General features: G+C 39.7%; 1 protein-coding gene across 12 annotated transcripts in view; it reads left to right on the top strand.

Annotated features, from left to right (window-relative positions):
* The window catches only part of LOC122562032 (myocardin-like), a 662438-nt gene extending 652809 nt beyond the window's left edge, over positions 1-9629 (top strand). For 11 of the 12 annotated variants that reach the window (XM_043714469.1, XM_043714471.1, XM_043714465.1 and 8 more), the window contains 3 exons: positions 4481-4609; positions 5209-5284; positions 7028-9629. In XM_043714469.1, coding sequence (XP_043570404.1) covers positions 4481-4609; positions 5209-5284; positions 7028-7593 — 771 coding nt within the window. In that variant the 3' untranslated portion in view covers positions 7594-9629. The remainder of the gene's footprint in view (positions 1-4480; positions 4610-5208; positions 5285-7027) is intronic. The other variant, XM_043714463.1, reaches the window with a different exon arrangement.
* Positions 9630-22057: the final 12428 nt, after the last annotated feature.

The raw sequence follows: 22057 nt of genomic DNA, 5'->3' as shown, positions 1-22057 counted from the left end.
GGACCTAATTGAGGTATACAAGATAATGAGAGGCATAGATAGAGTCGATAGCCAGAGACTATTTCCTAGGGCAGAAATGACTAACACAGGAGTCATAGTTTTAAACTGGTTGGAGGAAAGTATAGAGGGGATGTCAGAGGCGGGTTCTTTACTCAGAGAGTTGTGAGAGCATGGAATGCGTTGCCAGCAGCAGTTGTGGAAGCAAGGTCATTGGGGACATTTAAGAGACTACTGGACATGCATATGGTCGCAGAAAGTTGAGGGTGCATACATGAGGATCAGTGGTCAGCACAACATCGTGGGCTGAAGGGTCTGTTCTGTGCTGTACTGTTCTATGTTCTAAACTGACCTCTGGTTGATTAGGGATAGACAATAGGTACTGGCCTGGCTATGACACCATCATCCTATGAATGAGTTTTAAAAAAAGTTAATTGGATTTATTTTCTGATGTCTGTAATGAGTTTTTTCAACCTTTTATTTTGCCTCACATAATATAGTTAACACATCTCTTTTTTAAAATATATTTTATTCTTTTTGCTAAAAGTACACTGTGACAGTCTCTTGTGCATGTGTTCAGTACCTGGCCTCCACAGTTTTAATAAAAACAAAGTTAGGATCAAGCAACAAAAACAGGAGTTGCTGGAAAATCTCAGCAGGTCTGGCAGCATGTGCAGAGAGAAATCAGAGTTAAATTTTTGGGTCCAGTGAGCATTCCTCAGATCTGAAGTTAGCTGTGAAAAAGTTTGCTTTTATGCAGAAGATAGGGTGAGGTGTAAACCATGAGTGGAAATAGAGCCCAAAGAGAGAGAGAGAGAAGAATAGTTGGACAAGGGAGTGGATAACAGTCAGCCTAGGAGAATGAATGGCTGCTAATGTGGACAGTTAGTGGCTAACAATGGGTAGTGTGTAATAGCAGACCATCCGGGTTGGGGTAAAGACATGGTAGAAGGTGGCTCAAGCCCTAAAATTGTTGAACTCAATATTGAGTCCAGAAGGCTGTAGAGTTCCCAGGCGAAAAATGAGGTGCTTTTGCTTCAGCATGTGTAGAGCTTCACTGGAGCACGGCAGCAAACCTGAGATGGAGATGTTGGCCATGGAATAAGGCGATGTGTTGAAGTGGCAGACAGCTGGAATCTCAGAGTCCTTTTTGCAGACTGAACGTAGGTTTCTGTAAAGCGGCCAGTCTACGCTTTGTTTCCCCAATGTAGAGGAGACCACAGTGTGAGTAGCAAATGGCAGTAGACCAGGTTGAGTGAAGTGCAGGTAAAGCATTGCTTCACCTGGAAGGTGTGTTTGAGCTTTTGGATACTGAGGAGGGTGTAAGTACACGGGCAAGTGTTACACCATTCCACGGTTGCAGAGGAAGGTGCCATGAGGCTGTGGGGGTATGCTGGGAGTGAAGAAGAGTAGATCAGGAACGGTTCCTGTGGAAGGCTGATAGGAGAGGGAAGGGAATATCTGTTGGGTGGTGTCATCCTGCTGGAGGTAGTAGAAATGGTGGCTAATGATACTCTCATTGTGGATGCTGGTGGGACAGTAGGTGAAGACAAGGGGGAACTTATCACTGTTGCAGGAGGAAAGAGAGGGGGTGAGGGCAGAAGTGCAAGAGATGGGTCAGACCCAGCTGAGGGCTCTGTCAACTACAGTGCTGGGGAATCTCAGCTGGGAAACTTCAGAGGCCTCCTTGGCGAAGTTAGCATCATCAGGACAGAAGCAACGGAGACACAAGAACTGGGAGAATGGAACAATGACTTTACAGGAAGTAGGGTGTGAAGATATATAATTAAGGTAACTGTTGGAGTCACTGGGTATGTAGTGGATATTGGTGTCCAGCTTATCCCCAGAAATGGAAACTGAGGTGTCAAGAAAGGGAAGGGAAGAGTCAGGAGAAGGTGAGAGCGGGTGGAATTTGGAAGCGAAATTGGTAAACTTTTCCAATTCAGGATGACAGAAGGAAGTAGCACCGATGATATCATCAATATACCGGAGAAAGAATAGTGGTTAGGGGCCAGAGTAGGACTGGAATAAGGAATGTTCCATGCAGCCCACAAAGAGACAGGCTTAACTGGGGCCCATGCAGGTACCCATGGCCACGTCTTTGACCTGAAGAAAGTGAGAGGAGCCAAAGGAGACGTTGTTCAGAGTGAGGACAAGCTCGGTCAGTTAGAGGAGGGTAGTCATGGATCAGGCCTATTTTCCAGGAAGAACCGTAGAGCCCAGAGACTATCCTGATGGGGGGATGGATGTGGAAAGGGGTTGCACGTCCATGTTAAAGAGGAGGCAGCTGGAGCCCTCAAGCTGAAAATTCGAAGCTGACATGAAACGTCAGAGGGATTACAGATGTAACTGGGAAGGATCTGGACAAGCTGAGAAAAACTGAGTCGAGTAGAAAGAGATTAGTTCTGTGGGGCAGGAGCAAGTAGAAACAGTGGGCCTGCCTGGGCATTCCTGTTTGTGGATTTTATAAAGGAGGTAGAAGCGACCTGTTGGAAGACTTTGGAGGCAGTGGGAGGAGTGGGAGTGGGGAGACCGCCAGATGAAATGAGGTTAGTGACCATTGTGGACACTGTGATGTGCCATGGTGGAGTCATGGTCCACAGGGATATAGGAGGAGGCATCTGAGAGCTGGAGCTCAGCCTCTGCAATGTAGAGGTCAGCCCACCAGACAACAACAGCACCACCCTTTTCAGCAGGCTTAATAACAGGATTGGATTAGACAGCACAGAGTGCAGTCAGTCCATGGGGGTATAAGTTGGAATGGGTGAGAGGGCAGAGAAGTTGTGGTGACCAATAGGGAGCGGTCCAGGTGGATGAAGAGTGTTGGAGGTGGGTGAAGGGGTCTGTGGGACAGGGAGAGGACTCTTGTTCAAAGAAGTGGATACAGAGGCGAAGGCAACAGAAGAAGAGTCATAGAGTCATACAGCACAGTTCAGCAGCATGTCGTGCCTGATATTTATTAAGGTTGGAGTGCAAAGGGATAAACCTCTGATCTATGCTGAGGACAAAACGTTCAGGATCAGAGAGTGGAAGGTCAGGACAGATGTTATACTGATGGAGAGGGACGTCGAGAGTAAACATTTGAAAATGCAGGGCACTGAGTGTGGATCTCAGGATGCAGCAAGAGCAACTGAACATCACGGAGTTACCCATGATGCTGGATAGATTCAAATCACAAAGGATGGAACTTCAGTTAGGATCCACATGGGATGAGTCCGAGCCAGAGGCAGTCATAGAGGAACAAAACAAGTTTTAGTAAGTACCTTGTCAAACCTCAGGAGCCACAGGAGAAATTAATGATGGTGAACAAGAAAAAAAGCTTGAAATGGAAATCCTGTTGGAGAGAGGAGCAGGAATTCTTCATGGTGGGCATGCCAAAAAGAGATGTGGAAGAGAAGTGAGATAAACACCGAGTGAAAAACCGACTTACCTTAGAATCAAGCAAGCCTATTTTCAATCTAGCATCCAACTTTCAATACTAACAACAACTGGGATTATAACACACTGTAGAGGTGGAAATAGCTACCCTCCAATCTTAACACACTATTCATGACCATGCAATTTTAAGACCAATGCATTTGACATGTTAAAATTCACAATAATGATATCTGTTCTCTTATTTGAGGAGATAGATATTAGAGGGACATTGTGAATACTAATGAGAAGCTGCAATGGATTGCATGGAATTTCCTTTGTCAGCTGTAAATTGGTATATTTTTCATGCATCAATGCTAGACAATGCACCAGCATTCATCATAGACTGGAATTTGACAAGACATCCCATCAAGTGTGCATCTACCACTTGTATATTTCTTGTGGGGAACTCAATTCCCTGTAATCATTCATGCTGCTGTGTCAACCCCGAGAAATCAGAAATCACCATATTGTAATCTCAATCACAAAGAAACACCCCCATACTTCCATCATTCCAACCACCTCCTCCCATACCACCTCCAGTCAACTACACGCATCCCACCATCTGCAATCACTCTTCTTACCTTCTGTTCTGTCTTAAAGCAGTTTAAAACTCCAGATTTACTCTCATTATTTGCACATTTCCCTAAAGCTAAAATGACAATGCAAAAATATAGTAGCAAAGCTGCAATCCTCCATTTTTATCTAGAATTTGTTTTTTTTAAACCAGTTGTGTAAAGTTGAACTAAACAAGATGAACCCTTAAACTCTTCTTTTGTCCAATACTTGATTTGCTGGAAATATGACTTTCAGAAATTTGAGGAATTTGTGAATTTAGCATCCAGGCAATAAGTGAATAAGCAGCATAATAGAGAGACAAATCACTACTTGGTGAAATAGATATCTGATTGAAGTGCTACAGACAAGTCCCTCCTTGGGTAATCTGTTTGGCTGCTATGTGGTATGTCTCCACTAATAAATAAGTTCAACTAATTTTTTTTTTAGATAGAAGGACCTGTTAGTACTCGTTAATAATCTTAGTATGTTTCTGTTGGGTCTGTTTATTTAGATGAATGCTCCTAACTCTGCAAATCAACTTGGCCAAAAGTTTGTCATCAATACTACTCCATTCTGTAGTTCAAACTCAACCCTTAACAAGATCAAACAACCTCCTTCTTATGAAGATGCAGTGAAACAGGTAAGAAATAATGAAAGATTATCATGAGGTAGTTTGAGCATTTGCTTGTAGGAAGCTGAACTTGTTTTATTTAAATGAAATACAAACTACAGATTTCATGTGACAATGAACTACATTTACCTATCCATTAAATGGATGGTACATGTATCAACTCATTCTGTAGCAGGCATAGTTATGTAATTATAGCTTACTGTTATTGATTCTTTTAATTATTTTCATGCTGCTTTTAATAGACATTTCTTAGCAGCAGTTCCAGGATACTATCCCAGTTTTTGAGAACAGCATTTTGAAAACCCTATTGATTTTTCTACTGACATTTTACTTGTCAGTTATAAATGTGTAAAATGAAAATTATAACATTCAAAATATACATGTGATAACATGAAAGTTTTGTTTAAACTACTTTTAGATTATTGTGTACTTTAGTGTTGCTCTATAAGGTTTGTAAATTGTGCAGCCTTAGTTTCTTGGTTTCTATTAAGTTGTGTGACCATGAATCTTGTTTAAAATGGACAGATCAGATCTATATTCTGGTCAATATGTGGCAGTCAGCCGATTGTTTATAAACATACATTTTGGTTGAGACTTACTTTATGTAGTTTAATCTTGTATATCTGCAGCAAATGTCTAGAAGCCAGATGGACGATCTATTGGACGTGCTGATTGAGAGTGGAGGTGAGAATTGTTACCTTGATAATGGATACTCTAAAATTATTCAGTCACTGAGCATAAGCTCTCTCTCTCTTCCTTTGTAAAATCTGGCAAATTTATCTTTTCAAAGTTCACTATTGCTCATTTTTTAAAAAAAGCTAATGGCTTCTAATTGGATATTAGGCAACTGGTATCATTAATTTTTCTTCCTTTAACTTAATTTAAAACAAAGATGAGTATGGTATGCAATATTTCCTTGGCAGCACATTAGCAGACATTCTCAAGAGTGGCGCATGTTATCAAAAGTACCCGTAAAGAAATCTGATCAGACTGAAAGATTGAAAGATCAAGCAATTACAAATTATCTTGTACTCATTGAGCATTTATTTATTTCCATGATAATGTTATCAAAGCATTTATTTATCTACATAGAGATTCTAGCATCCAGTGCCCATTCATCTCACTTTTAAGACAACATGTTAAAGGGTTAAACAGTAATTTTCGGCTGATTTTTCTGACCACACAAAGAAATTTGGCTACGTAACAAGAAATAAAAACAATTATTCATCTTTGGGGAAACAGCAGAGAAATCAAACGAATTGGAGATCATAGGTGCTGCATTGCCTCGATGGACTGAATGGCCATCTTCTCTGCTTACAGGATTTTAAGATTAAATGACCTGCCATGAAGAGTTATGGGCAACTGTCAATCTACACAACTTTCTGTAACAACTAACTTCTAATTAAACTTTGGCAGGTTATGCCTGTGCACCCATCCACAAAATGGATCAGATAATGTCTTGAAAAGCACAGGCTAAGTTATACTCTGGTCTATGCCAATCATGAAAAACTACAATCATGCTCAGTCATGGCTGAAGTTTAACGCCCTTCCCTGGGGTGGGCCTTTTGCAGTTGGGATGGTGGTGTTTGGGGCCCCTCAAGGTTCGTAGTCAGCCTTCCTGCCCAGCACAACTGACACCCTTAAAGTACCCAGTCCCCCTCACTGTTGGTGACAGGCAGGGCAGTCACCATCAGAAAAGTGTGGAAAACAAACTCTGGCATGTTTATTTGCAGGATCTGTAAAGTCCTTAGATCCATTATTCAATAAACGATGGGGACATCAGGGAGGAATGAAGGAGAGGATCAGATAACTACCTTTCTGCCCTTTCTTCACACCACCCTGGCCCCTTGCCAGTGACTCCCTCCTCATATGCCCCATTCTACACCCCACCCCTCCCCAAAACCCCCATGGCCACCTACATCCTGGGCCTTTCACTGATCCTGATCGTGAACCTCTGGTGAGTGCATTGCTGACAGGTATCAGGGATGGGATTTATGCCTCTGTGTCTCTTGATCCCAGGGAATGCCCATCACTGACTAGCACTTAACACAATCATGTTTCCCACCCTGGGTTTTCACCAGCTCTCCAGCAGTGGATTTACCCCACCTTCACCCATTCACTGCCTGTATTAAATTCTGCTCTGTGTGTGAATAAAGGCATGAGAAATTATCTAATTGTAGGCATTGTACATGCTATTTAAGAAACATATTTTATTTCAACAGTGAATCTTTGAAACTGTTGTAGCCCATCTAATATTCAAGTTTATTTACAAAATCAACTATGTATGAAGTTTCAGCCCCTCTCAAAAGCATTCTTCTAAAATAACAAATTTTCTGATTTTCTTATCATTCCTGATTCATATTTTCCTATCAGTAATAACCTTATTTTATTGGTGTATTTTCTTATTATAACTTGTCTCCTTTTCAGAAATGCCACCTAATGCAAAAAATGATCATCACTGTGCTCAGAAATCACTGCCTCAAATCACAGTATCATCAGGAACTTCCACTGTATCTGTGCCTAGGACTTCATCAAGTCCTTTTAGCCATATGTCTCCTCCCCAGCTATCGTTTGACCATTGCACCAGCAACAGCGACAGTCAGCTACAAGCCCTGATGAATTCCCGCAGTTCTTTGAATCGCGGCAGCGATCTTGCACTGCTGAAAATTGGCAGTGAAGATTCCCAGCTAGACAACGTGGCTGAGGGCTTTTCTGGTAACTCCCGAGAGGACATGCTGAACACGCGAGATATCCTGGAGAATCCCCTGTCACCGATGGATACCCAGATGTCCCCTTCTCCCACACATGCCCATGTTATGAACCTAGGTCTTACAGAAACTCCCTTAGAGAACATGGACTGGTTGGATCTCACACCACCTAGCTCAGCAGCCGGTTTTGGACCTGCTGGCTCCACCACACCAAGTATCTTCTCCGCAGACTTCCTGGATGTTACAGACCTGAACTTAAACACAACCATAAATTTACAATGGTAATAGGCTGAGTGGGCTACAAACTATAAGTACATTTGGCATCATTCGAATTGGGGTGTTAAGTAAAATGCAAGTATACTGCTAAGGTATACCAGTCAAAGAAGTCATGCTGGCAAAGGTAAAGTTAATGAAATGATCCAATTGATCAACCGTAAGATGATTATATGGTTGTTGCATGTAATAATATCCAGGTTACTGAAAGAGTTAAAAGCTTTATAAACTGCGTTCACCATGTTTTACTGGAAGCAAAGTGAACATAAAATCCATTGCCAAAGAGTCTACGTCTAAATCCGACTGAATTGGCAGGAAAGGTCTAAAAGGACTGAGAATATTGGCCAACTCTCATTCTGGCCTTGTGCACACAATCTGCATTATACCTTTTGTACATAGTCTACATTTGCCCTTATCTTTTGCAAGACTTTTTATAACTTTTATCGAGAAAAGAATTCTTTACTAGACAAGCAATATTTGCTATCCCGAATATTGAAAAGTATTACAATACTGGCGTCTTTTCTGAACTGCATTTGCAAGATCACACTACTTTATGCAAGTATTTGATTATTTGTATTGTGAATATGTTATGGTTCACTTTGCACAGTTAACAGTAGAGGAGTTGTCACTGTTTGCCTTGTTTTAGACTTTTTTTAGGTGTTAAATTGTTAGAAGCCATTCCATGCAGATGTTTGGTAGTATTTTCAAAAATTATTAAGTTTATGAAACTGTGCAGCATATTGCTTTGCATTACAGATGCTTTTTAATAGAGTTGGTAGTGTTTGAGGGTGTTGGAGGAAAGAGGTAATGTTTGATATTTGATGAAGCAACATGTCAATCCCTGTTCCTCCCCTGTGCCCACACCCCCAAAAAGGGTATCAATTTGCCAAATGTGGCAATTTATGCAATCATTTTATATGTAAAGAAAACAAAACCAAGGTAAAAAAATATATTATTTGTACTGAAGTTGTGACTCCCTACAAGCATAGGAAAATGTTAAACCTGAGTTCATTGCACAGTAGCAAGCCAGCATCAGGCTTGGCATTATATGCAATTGTTTTACAACTAACTCGGGAACTGACCAACAAAACTATTTTTTTATATTTTCCACAAGTAATCTTGAGGCCCATAACTGACAAAAAAGTAAATGAAACATCAATTTGAAAGGGAACAATAATGAATTGAAAATAGACATCACCTGCATCAACCCTTGTCTTAGTGTAAAGAAAATAGTTTATTTTTGGTAATTTTTATTCAAAGCAAGGAAGTGCTCAGAAAAAAAAAAGTATTTTCATACTATTTTGTATCTTATATTATCCCTTTCTGCAATGATATCTAAATGAAAAGAACTTCACATTGCTTGCTTGGAATAACGTACTATTCAGAAATCCCTGGCCAGGTCAGTATTGTGAAGTTTGAGGAAGATCTTTGTCAAAGGATTTGCTTGTTACCCCTTTATAGTCATTGTGTGGCTGATATAAAATTCATATTGCCCTATTCACCCTAATTAGGTTCAATATTTTCAAAAGGATTTTTTTTAAAAGTAAAGATATTATGCAGTTAATGAGTACTTAATATTCACAATGTTTTCACCTGTCATTCCTTATGATTATCTAGTTTACCTCTTTGCTGATGATGTGCACAGCCTCCTTCAAAGAATCAGTAAAATGTACAGATCATTTTGAAGAATGGATGACAGGAATCAGAATGATTGAAAGGGATAAACAATCATCTTAAAATGTACATCAACCCAAGAGCAGCACTTCACGGTCCAAGTTTGTTATTTCTCCTCCCTCTTAATCAATAATATTTCCTGAAATGCCTTTTGATTCAATAATGCCGTAAAGATATAAATGATCATTCTAATCTACATATAGTATATCCCATTCCAATGCTAATACATTGTCTTGTGTGAGCAGAGACTCTATGATATGACAGTGGTTGCTTGTAAACTGGATGAGGCACATGGCGTTTAAATTAGATTCCCTACAGTATGAAAACAGGCCCTTCAGCCCAACAAGTCCACACTGACCCTCCGAAGAGTAATTCATTCCCCTACCCTATATTTAACCCTGACTAATGCACCTAATACTATGGGCAATTTAGCATGGCCAATTCACCTGACCTGCACATCTTTGCACTATTTGAAAGGCCAGCAAGCTGATCTTCTGAGCGACGACAGACTAAGAAACAAATAGACAGGTGAAGGTTTGAAATCAAGAAATGTCTTGGCTTGAGCAGCAATACTGAGAATACATGTTCTCCCACTGTAATCTCCTAGTCAGGAATGCAAGAATCAAAATTCGTTCACCTCCAGCATTACAATGTATTTGTTTGCGCATTGACATTATGATGCTTTTCCGGTTTAGAAATATATTGACCAAATCAGTTTTTCAAAAGAACATTCTTTTAAGGTGGCACTCCACCCCTTTTATTATATTAAAACCAGATCCTGAAATATCAAAATTGTACAGCAAATGGAACAAAGTAGGTAAAAAATCAGACCATCCAAATTTACTATACATGCAAAAACCTGCAAAAATGACAAATTATGGTCTGGGTTTTGAGGTCCCTTATATGGGCGGGTATACCCCACTGACTTCAAAGAAAGCTGCCCACAAGAACCAGTGATGTCTGTGACATGGTCTTCCCTTTCCAGCCAACAGTTCAAATCTAGCACCAGGGAATGTCTTGGTGTGAACTATAATGATGTCAACAAGAAAATAAATAGCCAATACAGTTGAAATATTCTCCCACAGTAGGCTAGGAAGTTAAACACACCTAATATTTTATGAGTTAAGTTTTCTGAAAGCAAAGTAAATGATTATGATGAATTGAGATTGAAGCTAATACAAGCTTCAAAAAGAAAAATATAAACTAGGAATTGCTTATATGAATGGAAAATATTGACATTCCCCAAAATCTAACTGTCTTTCAGGGCACTGATTCTGGTGTTGCACTAGTTATGAAATGATGCCATTAAAAACACAGTTACATTCAATGAGGTATAAGGGTTTTACGATGAAGCCAACAGCCTGTGGAATTTCTTGTTAATTCAACGGATTTCCATTGACTGCAGTTAAAATGGCAACATTTGGTGAAGCAAACTATTGCAGACAGCACATTCTGGATTTCCATATTATTGTGTACTTGCAGACCCCTGCAATTGCTGGGAGTTTCAGTGGAATTACGCTGATTGTTTCACAGTGATTGCTACTGCAAATTCTAGGCCTACATATTCAAAGAAACTGTTTAGAAATAGTTGTAAGAAGAGCGAGTTGAGCCACCTCAAAAAATATGAATGGAATCATAATTGGCAGTAAAACATAACAACTAATTGATTCTTTAAAGTAAAATATTTATATTAGCTACATTATTTCAAACCAACGTATTCAGAAATCCACATAAGTAATTTCTATTTCTGATGTGGTGTGCATTATCTCACCCTGTAAGGTCCTGTCCCTTTTTCTTTCAGCTCAAAGAGCCTATGTAGAGGTTATGGTAAGCCAAATCTAATAGAGGTACTACTCAAGTTAAATTAAAAAACAATTTGAAACAGCTTACCAGCAAAAAGCATGATTAAGCTTCCCAACATAAGTCAAATCAGACTCAACTGAACTGAGTATTTGGTTGCAGATCCAACTTGAGCTGAATGAACAGTCTTCCAATCAGAAAAAAAGCCGGCCCTTCCTAGCCACATCCCTGGTAAAACAGCGACAGTATTCAGTTATACTGCTGATCAGCCTTAGTCAGGTATCACATTGCCAAGACTGTCACTCACCATCCCTTACTAAGCACGCTCTCCCCTTCTTGGTTCCTCAGCTCAAGGAGCAAAGGATGTGAAACCATTTGGAACCAAGCAAGAAAACCTCAATGGGACTGTACCCACAACAATATTCTTGATGTCTTGTCTTCCTGTTGCAGCTTAATCCAGCTCTGATTCATAAAAGGCACAAAATATACAATAATTTTATAAAGGCACTGAACTTCATTGTCCATAATTTGTGATGGTTCTTCAATTGAAACTAAGTTATGCACCCATCCAAAGGTTAATTACTTTTCCTGGTGTAGGCTGATCGTACCAGAGGCTTGTGCCATTTCAGAGATAGTGCATAGGAAGTACATCAGGGCATCATCGATTGGCTCATACTATGGTATCTTTTCCTTCCTTAATCCTGTAAAGTCTGCCTCTTATTAGATGCCCTCTATGCACACATTTTATCAGTGTCACCCAATCAGAATTGACAATTAGAGTGCACAATATGGTAATATTGCCTGTGTAAAATTGCAGCTTGCATGCTACTTTTTATTGCATCAAGATAAAGAGGTGTGATCAGAATTCCAGCTTTCAAATCTGTATAGCCAACCTGTTATCTGGAAAATTGTTCACTAAATATTTTACACATCAAATCTGAAGTCATCACGTGGGATAAAAGAAGCCCAAAGTCTACCCCACTATGTCCTGACCAGTATCTGTAGCAAAACTGCTCTGGTCAAAACAGCCAAGATTTAAAATAAGCTCATTGGTTTCAAATCTAATGATAAGTCACAGATTTACATGGGGTTTTATGTGCAAGAATGGAATTGAGCTGCTAGGGAAACTGGACCTGCCTCTTATTGGACAACTAATTTGTACAAAAATCACAACTACAATCTAGAGTTGCCTTTTGTGCATTAAATTTTACTGGGCATCATAAAATGCTCACAAAGTTGTTTGCAGTAAATACTGAAAAATTATATTGGACAAGTCAGAGTGTGACAGGTTTTTTTATTCTTCTGCTACCTACTATCCTTTACCTTTTACCTTTGGCTTTCCTTACACAGCTCCTAGGCTGGTAACATTAATGGCCTTTCTCTAATGTGCTTGTCTCTGCAGAGCTCCTCTCACAAAGGGCTAGGAGCATAAGGATTCAGAGTTGTAGGGCTTGTTGAAATCTGTGTTCTTCTATTGTAATGCAGTACAGCTGTACACCAAAGAGATTTATACCTAGGTGGCCCCAAGCACAGGATGCAGCATGTTAACTTGATGTGGAGATGCCGATGTTGGGCTGGGGTGGACAAAGTCAGAAGTCACACGACACCAGGTTATAGTCCAACAGACTTATGTAAAATCACAAGCTTTCAGAGTGCTCCTCCATTGTCCTTCACCTGACAAAGGAGCAACACTCTGAAAGCTTGTGATTTTACCTATACCTGTTGGATTATAACCTGGTGGCATGTTAACTTACAAGATGTTTTGTATAAATGAATAATTTCCAACTTCCGGAACTTAAGCAAGTGTAAGTTGTGTTGCTTGCCTTTTGAGTTAAACATCCCACAAAAGATTTCATGTGAAATGAGACCGAAGGGGATATCCTTTTAGATATTGAAAGATTTAACCTGTTTCATAACTTAACAGCAGCACCTGCCTTCAATAAGTATGATCAGGTTTTCAAATTCTTGCTGAAAAGCCATCTAGAGCACAGTGTTTCACGTTGACAATCAAGACTAATGTAGGGAGCAACAGCCCATTGATACAAGATGACCACCATATCAAACTGCCTCAAAGAGTCATTTGACCAATCCTGTGGGCTAAATTCTTTCTGTATTCATATATGCCTTATTTTTGCACTTTGTAAATATATGTATTTTCTCATGGTGTACCATTTAACACAACAGAAATTTTGCTTTGTGTATATAACGGCAATAGTTTAGAAGCCAAAGTATTAAAAGAAAAGCTACATAAACATTAAAAAAAATGTTTTTGAACTGGGTGTTCTTAATAAATCGAATATCATGACACAACCGATGTTTAGTTTTACTTACCTTGTCTTTTTGAGATCCCTCTTCAACCAAGATCATGTTGACATTAGGTCAAGTGTTGTCTGCTTTCATTAAAAGTAAACAGCAGGAGAAATGGAGCACAAATGTATATTTGTTCCAAAGAACTTCATGACCATGGAATCCGATGAACTGAGATGTTTAGTAGAAAGAAAGTTGTTTTGTAGGCTCATAGTTATAAATAAACCATCACAATCGGCCTGCTTTTATTTTTAAGGCATCAAAACCACAATCTTTTAGACCATGTGATGAAGGAGCAGAGGTAGACCCATGAAGCAACTCCACCTTTCAATGGGATCATGGCTGAGCTGATAATTCTCAACTCCACGTTCCTGCCTTTTCCCCATAACTGGTGATTCCCTTACTAATGAAAAATTCGTATATCTCAGCCTTCATTATTCCTAATGCCTTGACAGCCTACTCAGGTAAATAATTCCACAGGTTTACTACACTCTGATGGAAAGAATCCTCTTCATCTGTCCTCAATGAATGACCACTTATTCTGAGGTTATGTCCGCTGGCCCTAGACTCAGTCAAAAAAAGGAAACAACTTTTCCTCATCTAACTTGTCAAGCCCCCACATTAGTATCTTATGTGTTTCAATAAGGTCATCTCTAATTCTTCTAAACTCCAATGAGTACAAGCCCAACCAACTCAACCCCTGCTCATAAACAATCCCTCTATACCTGGGATCAACCAGTGAAACTTCTCTGAACTGCTTTATACACCAGGATATTTTTCCTTAAATAAGGAGACCAAAAACTACACACAGTTGTCCAGATGTAGTCTGACTAGTATCTTGGACAACTTTAGCAAGACCTCACAATTTTAAAAATGCAGTGGCTCAGTGGTTAGCTCTGCTGCCTCACTGCACTGGGACCTGGGTTCAATTTCATCCTCGGGCAATGGTCCATGTAAAGTTTGCACATTCTCCCCATGTCTGCGTGGGTTTCCTCTGGGTGCTCTGGTTTCCTCCCACTGTCCAAAGATGTGTAGGTTAGGTAAATTAGCCATGGTATCCAAAGATGTGCAGACTACGAGGATTAGCCATGGTATCCGGGCATGTGTAGACAAGATGGGAAATACAAGGACGGCGGTGGTGGTGGGGGATTGGGGGGAGTGGGGGATGGGGGGGTGGCGGGGGGAGGATAGGGGTCTGGGTAGAATGTTCCTCAAGGGTCAGTGTGAACTCTCTGGGCTAGATGACCTGCTTCCACATGTAGGGGATTCTATGATTCCATTTGAAATAAAAGGCAACATTCTATTTGTACTCCATATTTCCATCCCGCTGAACTTGAATGCTAGCTTTTTTGTGATTCATTCACGAGGACCCCCGAATCCCTCTGTGCTGTAGCCCTCTGCAGTCTTTCTCCATTAAAATAACATTCAGCTCTTCCATTCTCCCTGCCAAATGATATTACCTCACATTTTCCCACATTATATTCTATTTTCTTTTGTCGACTGGCTTAACCTGTCTGTATCCCTTGATAGAATCTCTCACATCCTCACCACTTGTCTTCCCACCTATTCTTTGTGTCATCAACCAATTTGGTTATAGTACATTCACTTTTGTCCAAGTCATTACTGTATGGTGTAAGTAATTGTGGATCTAGCCCTGATCCCTGTTCTGCCTTCTCTTCGTTAGCCAATCCTTTATCTGTGCTAACATGCTATCCCCAATACTTTGGCATCGTGTTAAGTAGCCTTATCTGCAGAACCATATCAAATGCCTTTTGGATGTTACATCAACTTTGATTGCTCCTTTATCTATCCTGTTTGGTACTTCCTCAGATAACTATAATAAATTTGTCAAGCATGATATGCCCTTTATAAAGCCATGTTGACCCTGCTGGATCATTTATTTCTAAATACTCTGATATTAGATCCTTTCTAACAGACTCTAACATTTTCCCAATGACAGATGTTATGCTAACTAGCCTATTGCTAACTTGCTTCTCATTCCGCTTTTTGAATGAGGGCATTACAATGCTCTGCCATTTTTCCACAAGCTTGGAAGTTTACTACCAGAGCATCCACTGCCATTGCAACTACTTCCTTGCTGGGACTTTGTGAATAAATTAGAATGGTTTCATGTAGAACAACAGTGATTACATGTCAAAGTAATTCAATGGCATGAATATCTCAATGCACTTCAGAACGTGGTACGGTCATGCAAGTCATTCTGTAAATCTTTCCTTCCATTAATTAAAGGGTGGCAATAAAGTGTTAAAAACACTGCCCGCTACCAAAAGCGTGATGAATCCCTTAGCAGGAAATCATAATTTAGAGTCACATCTTCCCTTATTCTCCAGCTGTTGGTAAGCTACACTATTGACATTTGTCCATCAGATTCCAGAGCCAAAACCAGACCAATCTGAACTTCCAGCAACTCCTCTATTGATAACAGTTGAGTTATTTGGAATAGAGCAAGATCCTTAACTGCAGAGTTTGTTTTCTGTAAAGAGAGATGAAGAGATACAATCAATTCATTTGGTTACATTTCACATACACTTCTCAGGTCTCTCATTTAAGTTTATCAATTAAATATTTTAAAAGCCTCATCTGCTCTCTTAGGTGGATGCAAAAAATCTCTCATACTATTTCAAAGAACAGCAAGGCAGATCTCCCATTGGCCTAGCCAATATTTATTCATCAACCAACATAATTAAAACAGATTATCTGGTTCACTGGCCTCTGTGGGAACCCACATCGCACAAAATGCCAGCTGTGTTTCATCTGCCTATAGTGACGACACTGCATTGTGGCACAATTGTATTGTCCCTTTCTTTGAACCAGAAGGTCCTCAGGATATCATCACCAATAGGGTGTGACATAACAAATCCTAGTAGGTTTTGTTTTAAAAATCCTTGACCACATTTAAAAAGTATTTAATTTCATTTTGGAAAGGGTGCTATAAAAAGTCTTTCACCTTTCTACCTTTGAGGAAATTCAGGCCTATATCTTCTGTCTTGTTCACCCTTCCAGTCAAAGGTGACCATGTTCATGTTTTCATATAGCGTGTATCCTTTTCAATTCAATGGGAGAGTTAACGCATTTCATTACATTGTTGTTTTAATTCTGGTGTTAAGCAAAAGAATCTCAAGAAAATGCTTTAAACATCTACCTGCTAACTTTTTATAATTAATGTACTTAGATTAATTTGTAACCAAATGCCAATAAATGGAAATACAGTTGGAATTTATTCCCATGTCAGGAGCGCAGAGTCAGGAGAATTCCTAGTTCTGCAAACCCGACTCAGGAAAAAGCACCCCAGACAGTTGGAACTTGGTTCCAGGAGCTGAGTGATGACTAGGGCCAGGTGTGTTCCCTCAGGAAGCAGATCCTGGGGACTTCTGGATCTGGAAGCAAGATGTCCAAATGGCCTGCCTCAATACCATTGGACTTCATCCCAGCTTTTGAAAACATCCCTTCAGCTCTCGCTCCCTCACAACTCTTCACCTCCACCCAATCCCATAGTCCCTCCTCATGCTTTCCATACCAACTCCTGTCAACCCATGTGTCCCTGCACCCACCTTTTATCCTTATGCCCTTACCTCAGATGCATGCTGTGATGAAAAAGGATAACATCCTCAGTTCGTAATGAATAATTCACTATTTAAAATAAGCAGTCTCATGGATAAAACTAATTGACTACGTTTAACTTCCTTTCACAAATTAAAATCTGTTATTGTAACAAGTAATCGTATCACAAGCCTATTTCATAAGCACTTATAGCTCTCAATAAAATTGCGAACTGCTGTGCATCATGCTGTGATAATGATAGGTTGTGGTATCAGTCACAGTTCCTCCGCTTTATGTTAACAGATCATGAAATATATTGCAATAACCTTTTGTGAAAATAAAAGCTTTCTCAAAACAAAAATTAACAATGAGGAGATTTAAATAACCTGACAGGTTGATAATTCACTTGACAGATTGATAGTACCAATAAGTTTATCCATTATATATGAACAATCATATCTACTCTTAACAAAACCTAACCAAACTGGTCCTCTCCTTCTCCAAAGAACTTTGACAACTTTATACTTTACTTCTGAAAAAACTAAAGCCTATCTGACTAGACTTGACAGAAGGAAGTGCACTTTAAAGTACAGTTACTTCTGTGAATCACAATATGAAAACTGCAACTTTTCCCCATCTTCCCTGCCCACATCAGCTCTCCTTTCCACCCCCACATGCAGAAAAAATGTAGAATGCTGTTTTCAGAAGTGGAACTTTTGGAATACAGGCTCTGTCAGCCAACCCAGGGAATTATACAGTCATACACAGTAACAGGTCTTTCAGTCCAACCAGATCATGCTGACTATAATCCCAAACTAAACTAGTCCCACCTCCTGCACTTGGCCTATATCCCTCTCTTCATTCCCAGACTGGTATTGGTATTCTGACTGCACTAATCATTCTTTGAAAACTTTTGTATGTGTGCCATTGTCAATATAGACAGCCCGAGAGAGAGAAAGAGAGAGAGAGAGAGAGAGAGAGTCACTAAAAGAAGTGAACCTAGCCAATGCTGATAGGTTCAGATTGTAATCCTTGGCTTGGAGGGAGGACTGTCCCAGAGCAGGCTGATATATGGCCCCACTTCTCTCTGTCCTGTTCCTAAGGCCAAAATTGTAGCAATCATTGGAAAACAGGTCCATGCAACATTTGGTCTCTTCCAGCAGATATTGTGTGCTCAGCTAATACTGATTTGTACCAGGAATGGTTTCATCATCATAGTACTGAACACGAGAGACAATCTAGTTTTGGCTGTCCTGGCTCAGATCTTCTCCTTCTTGTGCTTTATCTGATGGTATGTTTGCTTTTGAAGGTAACCAAATATATATTTTTATATTTGCGTCAGTGCAGTAACTTTGGGGAGGCTTCTCCCTGGACTACAAAATTCTTATCAATATTCCTAAATGTAGTTCTTCATTTGACTCCATAAGAGCTGGGCTGGAGCTTTTCAAAAAAGAATAATTTTGGCCAGTGAAATTGCCCTGATTACTCACAAGAAGGTGGTGGTGAACAATTGAACTTCTATAGTTCATTGATATAGATAGAACCACAATGTCATTGGGAGGGAGCTCCTGGATTTTGACCCAGCGGCTCTGAGAGGATGGCAAAATATTTCCGAGTCAGGATGGTGTGTGGCTTTGAGGCAACTAGTGGATGGTGATGTTCCCAAGCATATGTTGCCTTTGTCCTCTTAGGTAGTAGAAGGTTTGGAAGGTACAGCCAAATGAACCTTGGTGAGATATTGCATAGCATCTTGTAGCTCTTATGCACTGCTGCCACTGTGTGCCAGTTGTGAAGGGAGTGAATATTGAAGGTGGTGAATCGGGTGCCTATCAAGCAGGTCACTTTGCCTTGGACAATGCCAAGCTTCTTGACTGTTGTTGGAGCTGCACCCATTAAGGCAATTGGAAAATATTCCTTAGAAAAGGGCTATTCAGTCACTCAGGGGCTTTTGAAATCCACTTCTGCTTATCTCCAGTGTAAAACATCTCTATTACCTGATCTTCCTGTTTGCAGGTTCATGGCTACAGCTGTCTGTTGATATACATCAATTGCTACATCATTCATCCATTACCACTGATCTTGTGACAGATAAATAATGGATGACAGAATCAGAATATACATAACTTAAAGGTGAAGTGGATTTTAGTGAGGGAGAGTACTGCATATCTCGCCTTACTCTCCTGCCCCCAACCCATCCTGGTCCAGTGGCAAGACTAGGCTAGGCAGCTGGAAATAGACCCAAATGCAATGGGTGACTAGAATGTCTTCAGAATTACATCAGAAGCAAGCAAATAACTGTGCAAGAAAATCAGGTTTGAAAATATTGCTAACAGCAGGGACAGAGTTGCTTCAGCCATTATATCCTTGCAAACAGAATAAGGTAGAATTTGTGACAATGTAATGACAGAATAAAAAATAATTGTTCTCCCTCCCAGCTGAAAATTGGCACTACAGATTTTTAGTCTGTTACAAATTTCAATCGCAGTTTGGCCCACTGTAAAGGAGCTGATTGTAACTTACAATTCAATTATCATTTATATGTGAGACCTATATTGGTATTAATTTTTAATTTAATTGGTACTTAATTTTTCATGAATTATAGAGGGATAAAAGAAAATAATATGAAATAATTAAGGATTTGGGCTGCTTTTCTGATTGACCCCTGAATAGAAAAACTACAAATCTGGTTCAACTAATCAAGTCATTGGCAAACGATCAGACAATGCAGCTGCACAGAAAAACGTAGCAGGCAACTTGTATTGATTTCTATCTCCAAAGCAAAGTGAGCCTCCTTTCAGTGATGAATGATAGGGGAGTGAAATGCTAACCCCTTGCACAACACACAAGCAAACTAGAGAAATCAGAATTTCATTATTGAAGTGAGTGTTGAATTTGTTGGTGTTTCCAAAAGTGTTTCTTGTCTAGGTGACCTATTTCCTCTTCAAAGTACAGTGGTTTCCATCACCCTATCATGAAATTTGATGCTGCTCCCTAATTGGTTTTAAAAGTGTGGATAAGAAATTTTACCTGGGATGATTTGGTAATTCTCTTCTAACTGGGACTATGCCTTGATCACATGGCATAGTATTGATGAAAAGTCAATCAAGCAGTGTAAGATACTTTGCACAGACTGTCACAGTAAAATATCAGACAAAGGCAATGGTCCACCAACCTTCTTTATAAGTTTATTATAACACATGAGGGCTCATGGAAAGACATGAATAATTCCTTTAAACATGCTTAATATAATGAAAAGTAACAAACAGCAGATTATAACACTGAGGGCCATCTGTGTATGTTTATGAGTGAGTTAAATATACTTTCTTGGTTCACATACACTATTCCATCAGTAAAATGTTATTAACCCATAACATTATCAAATTCACCCAGCTATTCACAAGATATTCTGAAAAATTCAACAACTGAAAAATGTACCAATAAGTTTCCGTGCATCCAGTTTCTTTTAAAAATGAACAGGGCCAGGTCTTTGTTACCTCTCTGGAATCTATTAAATGATGGACAACATTTTTGTGATCTTGCACTGGAGGATAGATTACAATGAAGGTGCTTGAGGTGATTAGTAAGATTTGGAGCTGCCTTTTGCTCTCAAAAAGCATACAAGTTCCAGTTTGCACTCATTTTGTGTGGGCGTCAAGACAAAATGAATGAGTGCTGCGCAATCAGTCAAAATAATATCGAAGTGTGAATTAATCTTTAGCATTAAACAGATTTCCATTAAAAACACTTTACCCTAAAAGACGAAATGGTGTTATTATTAAGGTGAAGGTTTTCTCACACTGTCATTTTTCTTTGGGACGTGAGTTTCAATATGGCCCAGTTAATCATGGTTCATATGGGTTTGACTTAGATATACCACAGTCAGCATTACATTATGGCGCTTCTAAGCTACTTCCATTAGTATGTGCTGAAAGTAGTTTAAAGCCAACAGATGTGAATTATATTGCTGCATTTTAAGTAATGTCACGTCAGGCAAAAAGGAGACCTGCCAAAGATACTTGTGAAGAGCTAATTTGACCAGGTTGAGCCACAGAATGTACATACTATATTGTTAACCAATAGCCACCTGGATGATCAGGTTTGTTCCACATTTAAATATGAAATTTTTAAGACTGCCTTGTCTTGGCTGCGGTTAGAATATATTGTGGCCAGTGGGATGCTGTAGTGACATAAAACTTTCTCACCACCTTCCGTCCTGTTATATCGTTTCTACTGATGTAAGACTAAAATCTATAAGACTATAAGTTGTAAGAGCAGAAGTAGGCCATTCAGCCCATTTAAACTGCTCCACCATTCAGTGAGATCCCAACTGATCTGATCATTCTCAAGTCCACTTCCCTGTTTTTCCCTTTGATTCTTTACTAATCTGTTTATGTCAGCCTTAACAACCCAGCCTCTACAACCCCATGTCATAGAGTCATAGAGATGTACAGCATGGAAACAGACCCTTTGGTCCAACCCATCCATGCCGACCAGATATCCCAACCCAATCTAGTCCCACCTGCCAGCACCCGGCCCATATCCCTCCAAACCCTTCCTATTCATATACCCATCCAAATGCCTTTAAAATGTTGCAATTGTACCAGCCTCCACCACTCCCTCTGACAGCTCTATACAAATTTACCTCCAGGAGATGAAATCCTTCCTCACCTCTGTCCTAACTGGGTGTCTCTTACTCTGAGATTATGCCTTCTGATCCCAAACTCTCCCTACAATGGCAAACAACGTCCCTGCATCCGCAATGTGAATTTCTCCCCTGAGAAGTTTGTATTATTAAATAAGGTCACCTTTTATTCTTATAAAAACTAATGAGTAGTGACCAACCTACTCAACCTTTCTTCATCAGACAATCACTCCATACACAAGATCAACTAAGTGACCCTTTTCTGGATTGCCTCCAATACTGGTATATGTTTCCTTAGATAAAGGAACCAAAACTATATTGAGTTTGAGTTTGATTTATTGTTGTCACATGTTTTGAGATACAGAGAAAAGTGTTGTTGTGTGTGTTATACATTCCAGATGTGGTCTAATTAGTGCCTTGTACAGTTTTAGCAAGACCTCCCTATTTTTATACTCTGTTCCATTTGAAGTAAAGGCCAATGATCCATTTGCC

This window comes from Chiloscyllium plagiosum, chromosome 24, assembly GCF_004010195.1.
Source record: "Chiloscyllium plagiosum isolate BGI_BamShark_2017 chromosome 24, ASM401019v2, whole genome shotgun sequence".
Taxonomy (NCBI): Eukaryota; Metazoa; Chordata; class Chondrichthyes; order Orectolobiformes; family Hemiscylliidae; genus Chiloscyllium; species Chiloscyllium plagiosum.
The sequence above is the reverse complement of the archived record's forward strand: the minus strand, read 5'-3'. Positions and strand labels throughout refer to the sequence as shown.